Genomic DNA, 16,709 nt, shown 5'->3' with positions numbered 1-16,709 from the left:
CCCTATGGAAATAAACAAACTCTTCCAGGCTACATCTAAGATGTGGTTCTGAGGGGATGTTGATATTGCAGGTGAAGTTCAGACTTCCTGTGTAAGAGATTATCAGAGTATCGGCTAAATGTTATTATTATTATTATTATTATTATTATTATTATTATTATTATTATTATTATTATTATTATTATTATTATTATTATTATTATTGCAAGGCCTTAACGACCCATTAACTCCTAATGCAGCCTTTGGACGTCAACATGCCGGTCGATTGGGCTAAAGTGGGTCAATTAATTTGCAAAACATTGAGGAGATTCTTGAATTAGCCTTTCACGTATCAACTATAACTCAGTTCATGAGACGACCACATTCCTGCTCCTTTATAAGATAAAGATCAGAAATTTCAATTCGCTTCCTACCATACGTTTATTTTTGTTATTTACATGTATATTTCCAAGAATATTCTAAAGTTTCCAGAATATTTTAAGTAGTTTGACGAATGAAATATTTACGTGTCCTTCATTTCATCTCCATTTATTGAAGTGAGTGCAGTGAGACAACTACACCTTCTCTTATTTACGTTAGTTACAGGGAGAACACCTTCGCCGTTTTTGTTATGTTGTGGAATGACTGAATAAATTGTGCACTTCTGTGCGGCAAATAACATCTGAAAGGCATCCTGAGCCACCGGGCGAAAATATTTATATATTTATATTTTATATATTTATGTTCAGTATACATTCAGTATCGTGCCTGCCTCTTACCCGGAGGCCCCGGGTTCGATTTCCGGCCAGGTCATGGATTTTTGCCTGGACCTGAGTGCTGGTTCGAGGTCCACTCAGCCTACGTGATTAGAATTGAGGAGCTATCTGACGGTGAGATAGCGGCCCCGGTCTAGAAAGCCAAGAATAACGGCCAAGAGGATTCGTCGTGCTGACCATACGACACCTCGTAATCTGTAGGCCTTCGGGCTGAACAGCGGTCGCTTGGTAGTCCAAGGCCCTTCAAGGGCTATAGTGCCATGGGGTTTGGTTTAATAGATTCAGTATAGAGTACATGTTAACTATTTGCCTGCCAGCATACTTTACATAAACTTCTTGTTTTGCCATGTTCTTTCTTTCTTTCTTTCTTTCTTTCTTTCTTTCTTTCTTACTTACTTACTTACTTACTTACTTACTTACTTACTTACTTACTTAATGTATCGCTTCGTATTAATGAGACGATGAAGAGAATTACCATCGTATATCACAAAATCTATCAACTACGTTAAAAAATCATGTGACAGAATGTGAAACATGCGACTAATTTTCAATAGAAGGTAAAAAGTTTTTCTGCCTGACCATGTGCAACAGCTGTAACTCAAACACAGTCAGCATTTAGGAGGATCGAATAGCGCCTGAACACAATATTAGCTGCTCATTTTGTAAATTTATTCTTATGCTGTTATTATCAAACATGGTATATCATTACTATCTTGATGTGAAATAATAAAGTGATAACATTAGCAAACATGATACATAAAAGTATAAATGTTGTGATGAACAAAGTTCTCTTTGCTGTATTTATATATTAAATCTTCCTCGCAATTAATTTTATACCGTTATTGATTCAAAGTAAAAGGCATCTTGAAGGCAAAGAAGAGACGCATTTCGATTAGTAGACTTACTATGACTTAACACCAGCATGGGTTTCAAAAAATGTCATTTATATACAACTGAAATGCCCCAGAGGATTGCGACAGGCTTCGGCAGCCGGCACAATTCCTATCATCTTCGCTAGATGGGGGGCTTCTTACATTCCATTCCTGACCCGGTCTCTGACTGGAAACAGGCTGTGGATTTATCATATAGAACAGAATGAGCGTTCCGAACAGTTTACGGACACTGTGTGGCAACTCAAAATAGTAAACAGCTCCTTGAGTTACTTCGTAAGGTTATCAACTGGCCTATCCTTCAGGACTCGGTGACCAAAGAGCTCATCTTCTGACTTAGCTTGATCAGTGGATTGCCTGATTTTCAGAGCACGTGCGCACACATTCGTCTGCGGTAAAATGCACATACGTATTAGCGTGACATATCCACCCATTGAATAACATGTTGGAAATCATTCCTAAGACCACTATGTAAATTTCAGTACACGAACCTCTAGTTTGGGTGCCGAGCATGTCAAACTGCCTTTCCCTCTTGGAGCTAGCTAGAATACATCCTCATTCTGTAAGGTATTTCGAGCGCGGCTCAATGACATCATAAATGGAACCTAATTTATGGCAAACATTTGTGAACCGCTCCAATTGTAACCACAAACTGGGCCATGATTACTCTCTATTCCGATGTTCCGATCTCAAAGCCGCTTTACGTGACCTCAGAGACACCGCACTGTAGCTGACCCTCCGGAGTTCAGTGGTCTCATGAAAGTTGCTAAATGAACAATATCCGACTTGCGATATCACAATTTCCATAAGAAACGCAGTTATCTAATATCAGAGTTCAAATTACACACAAAACAAAGAAATATGGTAACTCTAAGAAGAGTGAGTTAATTTTCTAAAGATTCGGGAGATAATGGGTTTGAACCCCACTGTCGGCAGCCCTGAAGATGTTTTTCCGTTTTTTCTCATTTTCGCACCAGGCAAATGCTGGGGCTGTCCCTTAATTAAGGCCACGTCCATTTCCTTCCCACTCCTAGCCCTTCCTGTCCCGTCGTCACCATAAGACTTATCTATGTCGGTGCGACGTAAAAGCAACTTGTAAAAAAAAGAATGTCTAAAGATACGGAGTCGACACCAACATCCCGCCATGAATTAAACGGCTGAAGAATTTTGTTTCATTACACTGGCAAGAGTGTCGACGGATTCCAAGGTATTTTTCAGCAGGGTTTGTCTACATTACCGTGTCATTTAACTCTTATTTTTTCTGTAACTACTCCAACGAACACTTCGACTGCCATGAACACCATATATATATATATATATATATATATATATTGACTGTGATCATGGACATCATATTATATTCAAGTGCTATACCGACTGAAAATTGTCTATATTTCATATGCGCGCACACTACATTCAAAGTCACATGAGCATCAGTTCTACCGGCCGAGTTGGCCGTGCGGTTAAGAGCGCGCATTTGTGAGCTCGCATCCGGGAGATAGTGGGTTCGAACCCCACTGTCGGCAGACCTGAAGATGGTTTTCCGTGGTTTCCCATTTTCACACCAGGCAAATGCTGGGGCTGTACCTTAATTAAGGCCACGGCCACTTCCTTCCCATTCCTAGGCCTTTCCTGTCCCATCGTCACCATAAGACCTATCTGTGTCAGTGCGACGTAGAGCAAATAGCAAAAAAGAAATGCATCAGTTCTCGCTGGCAATTAGGATTTACTTTCCGCTCTTGCATTTGTAATTAAATACTTCCAGAGTTAAACGACAAAGTTTGAATATGCGCTGTGTAACTAAAAGAAATTAACGTTTTTACGATATGCATTACTGTACTGGTTTCAATTAAAAATTAATATCTTGCTTCGAGGTAAATTAAGCATTATTAAGTGTTTAATTAAAACAAGCTCACTGAAAAATTATGTTAAATAATATCTATATACCTTTGGAATTTTCCAGGAAACTGACATTGTGACATAACTCGAATTCTTTGGTAAAACCCTGAGTTCCTAGACTCCTTCCGATTATGAAAGTACACTACCAAACTTAAAATCTTATATCTTTGCAATTTTATTGCTTGCTATAGGCCTAGAACAATTTCCTAAGAATGAGATATAATGTATAATATCAGTAATTGTGGTATATGACTTAATGAATGCATCGTATATGGCTCAAGTTTCTCTATAAAACATTCGGTTATGACACTGATTTAAATAGAATTAAATATACTTGCATTAAGTACGCATTGTTTTAAAAATAATGAATTTCTTAGGTTAGTTAGAAATTTCTCACGCTAATCAAATATTCCGTTGTAGCAGCTATGTGAATGAAAATATTTCATTTTATGAACTCATTAGATCTTACGCACGTAAACTCCGGCACAGGAACACCTCTGCGGAGGTTCGGACCTGCCTTCGGGCAGAATAACCCTTACCTTACCTTACCTTAGATCTTACAATGAGTTTGTACTATCTTCCCTATAAGTGAACTCGGCAAATTACTGAATTTCGCTAAGAATATTCCCACCTGGATTCTTACTTGTCCAATTGCACTTGCTACAAGGACCTCAACTCTTAAAATGTATGCAATTCAAATTTCAAATGTAAATTGTAACATGAGATAATGTGATTTCAGGTAAATATGTATTGCCGTTGCATAAATATCTTTGTAATTTCATGCTTGCATTCGTCCAACTGTTTGCACTCGGAAAATATCCTTCCTCCTGCACTTAAAATCCACCAGAATAATTTATGATTGTCAGTCACACGCTAATTTCTTACCAGATAATTCAATAACAAACTTATCTGGAACTGCTCTGTGTAATTACTTCACTCTTCCCGATGACAAGCTTTTGCCTTGGCGCTAATATTTTAAGATACATTCACTTGGAGAAATTGCTTTATCTGACGCGAGCCTTTCTCTCTTGTTAGGGAAAATATTGATGGTACGAGGAGGGAACGTCAGTTCAAAATATTTCATTTCCCACTTAAATTACCTAGAATTTGCTTTCGTCAATTCTTTTTACAGCCTATAACTCTGAACTCTGCATTTATAATGGCTGTAAAATCTATTCTTTATCTTATGTAAAGTTTCTGCCAACGGAAGTATGAAGTGGTGTAGCGTTCGGGATTACTCATCTTGTAAATAATACAAGGGTTATTAGGATATTAATCTTCAAACGGTAAGGTGTGGGTCGGATCCGACCCGACCGGAAGTTGCTTGCTCACTGTTCCTCCCTCCCTTACCTCCAGGTGACATAGCGTCAGGTTAACCTTCTTATGAGGAAGGCGTCTGAGAGATCGCACGTCCTAGCCTCCTCAGTCCGTATGTAGCATATGCTCTACATGTGGTTTTGTCTACTTACAATAAAACAAAATAATTTAAGGAAAAAATAATAATGGTAGGAAAGTCAACTCTGAGTCCTGATGTAGCATATATGCTACACGAATAAAACAACTTAGTGAAACACACTAATTTTCTATGGTGATTTTTTAAAATTATTTGAGCAAAATATAACGCAGTGAATGCATCAACAGGCTCGGGACTGAAGAGGCTAGGTAAGTGACTACCCGATTCTGTTCTAATTTATATTCACCCTTGTCACATGTTGGGTCGGAAACATTATGGTTTACGTTAGACATTCTCCCTGTCATTTCATCTCCCTTTTCTCTCTTTCTTCCAGTGTTTCTCAACTGTTGTGCACCATGGCATTCGGTAAGTTTATCTGCTCCATGGAAGATATATTAGCTGAATTGCAAAGACAAGAAGAGGACTCCGAAGGAGATTGTGATGAAGAAATATGTGAGACATCTCCGAATCGGAAGATGAATCATTAGCGGACAGTGACCATTCTGAAGATCTGTTTTTATTGTGATGGTGGGAACGTTTCATATTTGGGAGATAGTGATGCTCAAGCTGCAATGTGGGAAGATGATGTCAGACATTTTGAACTCGGTAAAGATGATGAAACAATTTGGACCGAAAAGCCAGTGCGTTTAAAGTTTCCGATGACACACCTTCGAATATCATCACGCATTTGCCAGGACCCAAAAGAAAAGCACGTGGCGTTACTGATGAATTAGAATTTTTTTCCTCATTTATTAGCGATGAAATCATCGAAAAAATTGTACGTCATACTAATGCAGAAACAAGAAAGTCAAAACTCCGGTACAATTCAGTTCATTGGTTTATATCACCTACTGATCCAATAGAAATCAGGGCTCTGATCGGGCTGTTGTACATGAGTGCTCTACTAAAAAATCCTGGTTTGAGACTTGATGACATGTTTTCTTCAATATACGGACCTCCAGTATGCCGCTGCACAATGTCCCAATAGAGATTTGCCTTCCTTCCGCAGAATTTATAATTTGATGACAAAGCCTCGAGAACGGCAAGAAAATCTACGGACAAATGTGACGCGTTCAGGGAAGTATGGAATGCTTTTGAAAGAAACTGCTCCAGGTGTTACACTCCTTCAGAGTACGTTACAGTGGATGAGACTTTGCTAAGATTCCTTGGCCGTTGTCCTTTCCAACGAAGCCTGATAAATAAGGCTTGAACATAATCTCCCTCTGTGAAGCGAGAGCGTTTTATTTTCTTGGAGGCATACTATACATCGGTAAAGAGCAAGCAAAGAAGAAGAATGATTTGCCTCTGCCAGCACAGTATGTATTAAGGATAACAGAATCACTGAAAGGGAGTAACAGAAATGTGACTTCTGACAACTGGTTCTCCTCGTATGAGCTGACTGAAGCGTTTCTTGAATGGCAACTAATCTTTGTGGGCACTTTGCGGAAAAATAATCTACAAATTCCGCCTTCAATGTTATCATCAACATCAGTAGGCTTTTATCGGTTCATGTATCAAGATAACAAAATGTTAGTTTTGCACATCCCAAAGAATTTCGTCAATGCACTTCGCTGGAACCATAAATGATGATACGAAGAAATCCGAAGTAATGGAATTCTCGTCGACCGCTACTCTTTATATAACGGATAACGGGATTCCACAACATAATTAAAGAGGGGCGTTAGCATCTTAGACAAGCTTATTCATGACAAAACTACTAGAAGGGAAAAGAGAAGATGGCCACTGAGGTACTTATATGTAATTCTAGGTATTGCAGCAATAAACAGTTTTGTGCTTCACAAATGCAATGTAAAAAAGGATTTGTACCCAAATGATGCACGCCGCACCTTCCTAAAGTGGCTTGCATTTGCCGTGACTAAACCTGTGATGGAGAAAAGAAAGGAAAAACAGCGTCTTCCAAAGGAGCTTCGCAACAGTTGATGCGGAAAGAACAAGAAAGCGGGAAATAAGCAAGAAAATCTAAAGCAACAGAGGTCCAATTTCCTAAGAAAAGAAAAAGGTGTGAATACTGCGATTCTTCAAAGGGCAGAAAAAGGAATGAGTTCTGTAAGAAGTGCCGTTGTTGCTTGCGTGGAGAGCATAAAGCAGTACTGTGCCCTTCTTCAGCTGATGATTCTAGTGATGTCGAAAGTGAAATGTGTTAGGTGTGTTTTGCAATCTGTATTATCAACAGGCACTTTTGCGGCTAGTTTTTCCCACTAGTGTGTTCTTTCCTGTTAATAACTGTTTATAGTTTGAAAAGAAGGAAATCTAGACTACATTTTATCTGTTCATGTGCAGAAACAACGGTTTCCTGTTTTGTTTATCTAGATGTAGTTTTAAAAATTTTCGTATTTAATTTTTTCAAGACTTCATGTATGCCTTTGTAATCTACTTTTTAGATAATCTCCTTTCACTTCTACTTGTTTTGAATCCGATCATTCTAAATTAAATAAATAGTTGCTAATTTTACAATTTTAAATGACGCTGTAAATATGGGACTCAGTGGACGTGGAAAGGCTAATACTTTTCTATTTGTAAGTAAAATAATGTAATCAAACAGAACCCCGGTGGCTCAGACGGCAGCGAGTCAGTCTCTCACCGCTGGGTACCGTGGTTCAAATCCCAGTCACTCCATGTGATATTAGTGCTGGGCAAAGCGGAGGCGGGACAGATTTTTCTCCGGGTACTCCGGTTTTCCCTGTCATCTTTCATTCCAGAAACACTCTCAATTCTCACTTCATAGCATCTATCAGTCATTAATAAATCACTTTGGGAGTGGCGACCCCATCGTACTAATAGCCTATACATGAGTCATTCATAACATCACTGACCCGCTCAATGACTGGAAAACTGGTTGTAGGTTTTCATTCATTTGCATTGTAATAAAACTGACTTCAAAGTGTTATGAATAAAGTAATTATAAAACTGAACACGTTATCATGCTTTGCCACCTTTCTTAGCACTCCAAATTGACGAAATATAAGATGGGTTGGATGCGACCCGACCTTACCATTTACATTCTGGGCGTTCACATTACCGAGGGAGGGTTAAGAACATCTCCACCATACCACTGCAATCTAGTATTCTAGCTCCAGACATAAAAACACGATTATGTAGTAGAAAAGCAATTTCGAACGTGTCAGAACATGGATAAAGGAGTACAGTTCCGTTTCGGTTGTGCTCTGTGCTTACATTAGAATGAGATATATACTGTATTGTTATTCTCGTTGGAATATTATGAATTTTAAAAATACAATATATTATAGTTTGAAGGTATAAGACCATCACGTTAAATTAGTCAACTTGTCGAAACTTAATAATATTTAACAAGCGCCAAGAGAGGCAAACGAAGTTTCCCAGTCGGTCACTTCATATCACCCTCTACGAAGATTTCTCTCTTCTACGTTCTAAAATGTTATTTACACGAACAGTATGAGTACTTATGCTAATTCATAGTTCTACATGCAAATAAGTACGATACTTAGGTGATATGTTATGAAGTTCCTGTAGCGGGGCTCTAGATCATAAATAGCCAACGGCTGAGTGACTGAGTGACTGAGTGGTCTTGTAAGTTGTGGCTAGTAAGTGGTGCTGTGGAATGGGCGTGGGCACCAAGAAATAATCGGAGTCGTGGCTTCCGTTGTGCTCTTACGGCTAACATTTTCCACACCATATGGGGCAGTAAGACTGTTAGAATGAAAACATTAACACCTTAACTATCAAGGTGAACTTCAGCATCCTAGCATCACAGACAATTAACCAAACCGTTGCTAATTGGACGAAAACAGTAAATACACCATTCTACGCCGAGGATAACGAGGAGTATCGTCAGAACCATCGAGGTACCCATTTGGCCAACATACCAGGTAAAGTGCTTAAGCCTACAATATTGTAGAAGATGACAGAAAATCAGTTGCATGAAAGCCGGTGTGGTTTCAGGCCACATAGGGCTATCGGTAGTGATATAATAAAAACCTACTTTCGATCATCCTGTCAGTCATTTTTAATTCGCTTTATAACTCTGGAGAAGTGGTAATATGATTATCTAACTTCCACATGATGCATGATGGCTGTATGTTTTACATTACACTCTGAAAAAACATTACAATTACTGTGCACACACTAATTAAGGATAGCAGAGTTACACTTGTTGTGTGATAATTATAATTTATGCATATAAAGATGGCTTTTTACTAGGAATTCAGAAGTCTCTTACAGCTAGCAACAAAAATATCTGGTGAGAGAAGCCATGCAGTACAAAATATTCACGGAGTTGTTACTGCGGTTGAGAGACACCATTTTTTCTTTTTGTTTTAGATGATGAAGTGGGCTCACTGTACTACGATCATTTGTTTCCTAAACGGCCACTGGGGGATACGGAAGCGGAGACTGTTCACTGTGGTAAGTATACCATTTCATGTAACCTAGGACAGCTCAACCTATGCATAATCCACGTGTGCTGGCCGCTGTGCCATTGTGGAGTGCACGGTGCTTTAACGGCTCGTTGACTGAAGTACCGGTGGGGAATGCTGATTTAGTTGTAGCGTTTCGTGCTCGGTGTATTTATCAAGCCATTCTACGTAACTGAATAAGATGTACCAGAAAATTTATCAACTAGAACTCTTAGTTTTTACAATGAAACATATTTTAGGCAGCATCGAATTCGTCCGAATTGTTTCGTAATTTCATTGCACTTCCGTTCCTTTTATTCTCTTGAGAATCAGTCAAGATGTACATATTTGAGTCTACTTTTGTATATGAACACTTCTTAATCACGGGGAAGGATATGAAACTAGGGTCAGATCTGATGGACGCTAAAATGAAAATCATTTTATAGATTCCTTGTCAGGTGACGAAATATTCACGATATAGGCCTAACCGGCATTATTTCAAACGACATAAATAGCAATGAACGTGGTATGCCTTGTCGTTTATTATTTAAAGTGCACCTATAGATGTAAAGGTATATCGGGCCACTGAAAATGCAGCGCAGAATATACACCAACCTACTTGGGTTTTAACCAAGGCATTATCCAGAAATGCGGGGATTTGATGTGTTATGGGGTTCAAATTAACCGCGAAATAAAGAACACAAATTTAAACAACACATGCGGTATTTCGAAAATTCAAGCCCTTAAATCAAAACTATTATAAAATCAAGCCTTTTCAAAATGAAATAAATTGAATTTAATTAACACAAATGCACCGTTCTTAGATGTTTGCTTATGAGCATAGTTATCAAATAGCTTCTTGTGTTGATCATTGGTACAGTTTCGCTTACAGATCGCAAGATCTAGAATTAAAACCTAGAAGAAGTAAGATTTTTGAAGGGCGCACAGAAGTCAATTTGGCACTCCATGTTTTAGGATTTAATTGATGTTTACTCGACAAAATTAATTAAAAATCGGATGGAAATCACAAAAGATACCATTGTAGACATTGATACGCAGGCAGGCTGGATGGCATCAAATCAAAATTTTGTTCAGGCTAGACGAGACAATACGATCATTATTGTCGTCAAATTTACTGAAAAATATTTTTGTTTTATTTTTATAACTAGCTGATGTACCCGTGCTTCGCTACGGGATTCTCAGAAAGACGGACTTGGTGGTTTTCCTAACTGAATTCAACATAGGTCATTACAAAAACGTCAGTAGGAATGTAGCGATTGAAAGCAATGTTATCATATGAAAAACCGCACACTTTCTCACTTTCAACGAACAGTACTGCGGTGCCGATCCAACAGTCCAAAGTTCCAGAGCTGGAATAACCAGGTCGCAGACTGCCGTGAACTCTCCTCTGTCATTGTTCCGTTAAATATGCACACTACTCATTTCAATCAGTACCTCAGAGTAGGGATTGAATAGCTCGAATACTATGAGGAACCAGTGTGTTACGTACCAGATATGTCAGAAAATGTATGAACCAGAGGAATGGCATGCTAAAGAAGAAAGTTATCTTACTCCCCAGCTACTTCCCGCCAATATACAGGCAGACTGTTACAGTCGGTACGACCAGGCGAGTTGCCCGTGTGGTTAGGGGCGCGCCGCTGTGACCTTGCATCCGGGAGATAGTGGATTCGAACCCCACTGCCGGCAACCGTGAAGATGGTATTCCGTGCTTTCCCATTTTCACACCAGTCACACCAGGCTGTACCTTAAAGCCAAGGCCGCTTCCTTCACACCACTATTCATTTCCTATCCCATCGTCGCCATAAGACCTACCTGTGTCGGTGCGACGTCAAGCAAATTAAAAGAAAACCTCGGTACGCTGCAGTAATCCTATCTATCGGGGATGAGAGGAAACAGAAGACAAAAAGCACATCACAACAAACAATGGTCAATGTAATGTTATTGTTGATAAATTTTATGAGCTTTCTATATTGCAGGCCTTCACATTAGTTTTCTTTCGACTCTGTGATATTAGGGTGTCTTACAAAATTATTTATATCGTAGACTGCAGTTCCTTATTCTCAGACTTTACATACCGATTTTCACTAAATTCTATTTACTCATTTTCTCGTGACTCGGCGCTAATATGGACTTAGTAACAAAAATCAAAATTCATGAATATCTCTGATTATATGCGATACGGTAACAATGTATAAGACATAAGTGATCGGAAATTTAATAACTTCTTACATAACTACTACTAACTTACGACATAACTAAAAATATGTTAGTTATGTAGTATTTATCGATACGACCACTAATAACATAAATAACTTATTTGAGAATAACATTTCAGGCCTTGCCCTAAACTACCATTTCACTCAACGTGAATAAAATAATTTGTAGCCTAGATTGCAGTGGTTCATCCCCCGACATTACATACCATTTTCATTAAATTCTCTTCACCCATTTTCTATTGATGCGTGTACAGACAGACAGACAGACAGACAGACAGACAGACAGACAGACAGACAGACAGACAGACAGACAGACAGACAGACAGACAGACAGACAGACAGACAGACAGACAGACAGACAGACAGACAGACAGAAATTACGGAAAAGTAAAAAAATGCATTTTCTTGTTCCTGAGGACATGACCGATACAGAAATATCATTCTTTTCAGATTCTGAGCAATGTACAGACAAAACTCTTATTTTATATATATAGACTAGCAAGATACCCGTGCTTCGCTACGGTATTATACTGAAATTTTTATTGAATGCTTATTGTTTTAGATATATAATCCGCCGAAATTCGGGATCTGACTCGTTTTCTGCGAGAATCCACCAAAATTCTCGATCTGACTCGTTTTCTATTAGATTACGGCACGTTTCCTCCCATTTTCAATCTTCCTTTCTAGCAATCGATTTCGTACTTCCCGGGCTAGGCTCAGGTATTCCTCCCGGTCAGTTGTGTCCGCAAATCTTCGCCATCTTATCCTATGGTCATTTTTTTTTTTTGCTAGGGGCTTTACGTCGCACCGACACAGATAGGTTTTATGGCGGCGATGGGATAGGAAAGGCCTAGGAGTTGGAAGGAAGCGGCCGTGGCCTGAATTAAGGTACAGCCTCAGCATTTGCCTGGTGTGAAAATGGGAAACCACGGAAAACCATTTTCAGTACTGCCGATAGTGGGATTCGAACCTACTATCTCCCGGATGCAAGCTCACAGCCGCGCGCCTCTACACGCACGGCCAACTCGCCGGGTATGGTCATTTTTAATATGGATAAAATCCTTGAGGAGATCCGGCGTGGTGTCATATTATGTGCACTGAACCCGCGGCCGGTCTGCATTCATAGTCATTACCCGTCCAGGAGCCGTTTCCAGCGCGGTCCGCACATTTGACGACGGTCCGGAACATTATTATTATTACTATTATTATTATTATTATTATTATTATTATTATTATTATTATTTTTATGTGTTGCTGGAATGGCTGATGCCAGGGAAAACCGGAGTATCCGGGGAAAAACCTGTCCCGCCTCCGTTTTGTCCAGCACGAATGTCACATGGAGTGACAGGGATTTGAACCACGGAACCCAGCTGTGAGAGGCCGGCGCGCTGCCGCCTGAGCAACGGAGGATCCTTATAAGTACATTAAGAACAGTAAAATCAATTGGTCTAACCTTCTACACCCCACCGCCGTTAAGTTAATTTACAGCCACCCCCTCCCCCCCAAAAAAATTAAAAGGAGGATTGTCTTTATGTTTAAAGGAGATTCCGTACACCAATGTTCACGTCTATTACCTTCAGTTTTGAGATATAAGTATCCCCATAAAAATAATTTACTTTTTTCACTTCATTTCACACTACTCCCTCCCCCACCCCTGAGTGAATTTTCCCCACAAAAAAAAACTTATTTCTTTAATAGTAAAGGATCTTCTAAATACCAAGTATCACGACTCTAACTTCCTCAGTTTTCGATTTATGTGTCCTCATGAAAGGAATTCAACTCCTTTACACTCCCGCCCTCCAAGATGGTTTACCCCAAAAAACGCGTTTTTCTTTGTTTTTAAAAGAGATCCAAATACGAATTTTCACGTCTGTAACAACTTTACTTTTTATTAGACGTATGTTTTCTCATACAATTAAGTCAATTAATTTTTCAATTCTTTCACCCCCCCCCCATTCATTGGATTTTCCGAGAATACGTATTTCTTTACTTTTAAAGCAGATTGCAAATATCAAATTTCACGTCTGTAACATCTTCATTTTTGAGATATCAGTAGCCTAATTAAAATAATTCAACACCATTTTCAGTCACTTTTACCCCCCTCCCGCCCCTCCACCCAAGTGGTATTTCCGAAAAAAATACACGTTTCTTTATGATTAATAGAGATAAAAAATACCATTTTTCACTCCTGTAACATGTTAAGTTTTTAAGATATACTGTAAAAATTCTCATTTTAAAATTTCACCCCTTTTGAGTTCCCCTTAAGAGGAGTTTCCAAAAACAAATCACCTATGTTTCTTTACATTTACAGGAGATTCCAAACACCCACTTTTTACGTCTGTAACAGTTTACGTTTCCAAGATATTCTGTAGATATATTCTTTCAAAATATTCACCCCAATTTGTCACTCCTGTTTAACGGCCATTAATTGGATTTTCCAAAAACTAAAAAATACGTGTTTATTTTTAAAGGAGATCCTATATACAAATTTTCATTTCTGTAATATCTTTCGTTTCTGAGATATATGTATCCTCATTAAAGGCATTCAACCCAATTTTCACCCTTTTACACCCCTGCTATTGGGATTTACAGGAAACAAAAAATACGTGTTCCTTTATTTTTAGAGGAGATTCTAATTACCAATTTTTACATCTGTAATTTTTTTAGTTTTAAGATGTAGACACACTCGTTTTAAAAAATTCACCCCCCCTTTTTCACCCCCCATATTTGGATTTTCCAAAAACGAAAAAATACGTGTTCCTTTACTTTTAAATAGATCCCAAATACCAATTTTCAGGTCTGTAATATCTTCAGGTTCTGAAATATAAGTAGCCTCATTAAAGACATTCAACCCATTATTCACCCTTTTACACCCTTCCTATTGGGATTTTCCGAAAACAAAAGAATACGTGTTTCTTTATTTTTAAAGGAGATTCTAAATACCAATTTTTACATCTATAAACTTTAAAAGTTTTGATATATAGATACACTCATTTTAAAAAATCACCTCCTTTTCACCCCCCCCCCCAAAAATTGGATTTTACAAAAACACAAAAATACGTGTTGCTTTATTTTTAATGGAGATCCCAAACACCAATTTTCAGGTCTGTAATATCTTCAGGTTCTGAAATATAAGTATACTCATGAAAGGCATTGGACCCTTTTTTCAACCTTTTCCACCCTTCCTATTAGGATTTTCCGAAAACAAAATGTACCTGTTTCTTTATTTTTAAAGGAGATTCTAAATACCAATTTTCACATCTATAAGCTTTAAAAGTTTTGAGATATAGATACACTCATTTTAAAATATTACCCCCTTTTCACCCCCCTTAATTGGATTTTCCAGAAACAAAAAAATAATTGTTTCTTTATTTTTAAAGGAGATCCCAAACACCAATTTTCAGGTCTGTAATATCTTCAGTTTCTGAGATATAAGTAGCCTCATTAAAGGCATTCAACCCCTTTTTCACCCCTTTTCACTCCTCCTATTGCGATTTTCCGAAAACAAAAAAACGTGTTTCTTTATTTTTGATGAAGATTCTAAATAACAATTTTTACATCTGCAAACTTTAAAAGTTTGGAGATATAGATTCACTCATTTTAAAAATTCACCCCCTTTTCACCCTCCCATTAATTGGATTTTCAAAAAAAATATACGTGTTTCTTTATTTTTAAAAGAGATAAAAAGTACAAATTTTCAGGTCTGTAATATCTTCAGTTTCTGAGATATAAGTACCGGCATCCAGATTAAAGGCATTCAACCCATTTTTCCCCATTTTCACCCTTCTTCACCCCTCTTATTGGGATTTTCTGAAAACAAAAAAATACGTGTTTGCTTATTTTTAAAGAAGATTCTAAAACCAATTTTTACATCTGTAAACTTTTAAAGTTTTGAGATATAGATACACTCATTTAAAAATTTCATCCTCCTTTTCACCCCCTTAGCGAAGGAATATCCAAAAATCCTCTCTTAGCGAGCACCTACATCTTAATATGAATATATCCCCAAAATTTCATTTCTTTATGTCCAGTAGTTTTGGCTCGGCGATGATGAATCAGTCAGTCAGTCAGTCAGTCAGTCAGTCAGTCAGTCAGTCAGTCAGTCAGTCAGTCAGTCAGTCAGGACAAGCTATTTTATATATATAGATTATAGATTATTTACTTTTAATGTTTTAATTTATTTTGCACCAACCTTCATTTATCCATACTGTAGACCAAGTTATTCACTTGGAACTCTTAGTAATGTTGTATATAAACGGAGACTTTGGGCTCTAAGGAGAAATAGTTCGATTCCAGGTCGATTCGGGGCTCTTAACTTCCATTAGTTAATTCCTGAGAGTTTTCACGATTAGATTTCATCACAATTAGGGCCCTTTCTTATAGACGCGCAGGTCGCCTGTACAGTGTCAACTCGTAAACCTGCTGAGGGCCCCACATGAGGCCACACGATATTTACTCAATACGGAAAACGGAAATCTTAAGTCTACTGTGCTTATATTATAAGACATATATTTTTCCTTTCATATTTTATAGATATCTTTTGTCCTCAGTTCCTTGCAAATTTGTTATCAATTCATTTGAATCATGTTTATACTCAAGAGACTGAAATAAATGTTCTCTAGAGCATTTTCCATAGCTCTTAGGAAATACAGTAACTGAGTCGTTTTTAAACAAAATGTTCCGTTTTTAGACTCAAACTTTCAGTCTTTTACTAGACATCGTCCCGTATAGCTGTCGTGCATTCATGTTTATAAATGACAATTATTTTTAAATAGTTTGTGGAGAACACTAAAATTATTTCATGCTTTCGAAATTTCCTTAGGGTATATTGCATTATCAAAACACTTACCTGAGTCAATCGATTAGGAAAGGCGCTCTCTTCGCTTGCTTCTGATTGAGAATCAGCAAGCATAATCAGCTGATGGTGTCCATACACTGCACGCAGCCACAATACCGTCCTTGAAAAAATAGTCTGTGTGGACCGGGGAGTTTCACTCCAGGATAATTTATTAATCTCTTCGCAGGGATTGACCCTCTTTCTGTGGGGCTGTGTGGACTCTGCTATTAAGATCCATATACCA

At 38.1% G+C, this 16,709-nt stretch overlaps 1 protein-coding gene across 1 annotated transcript in view; it reads left to right on the top strand.

Annotated features, from left to right (window-relative positions):
* The window catches only part of LOC137498472 (relaxin receptor 1-like), a 342,152-nt gene that overhangs the window by 81,431 nt on the left and 244,012 nt on the right, over positions 1-16,709 (top strand). The window contains exon 3 of the mRNA XM_068226010.1: positions 9,318-9,401. Coding sequence (XP_068082111.1) covers positions 9,318-9,401 — 84 coding nt within the window. The remainder of the gene's footprint in view (positions 1-9,317; positions 9,402-16,709) is intronic.

This window comes from Anabrus simplex, chromosome 2 (genome assembly GCF_040414725.1).
Source record: "Anabrus simplex isolate iqAnaSimp1 chromosome 2, ASM4041472v1, whole genome shotgun sequence".
NCBI classification, from domain to species: Eukaryota; Metazoa; Arthropoda; class Insecta; order Orthoptera; family Tettigoniidae; genus Anabrus; species Anabrus simplex.
The sequence above is the reverse complement of the archived record's forward strand: the minus strand, read 5'-3'. Positions and strand labels throughout refer to the sequence as shown.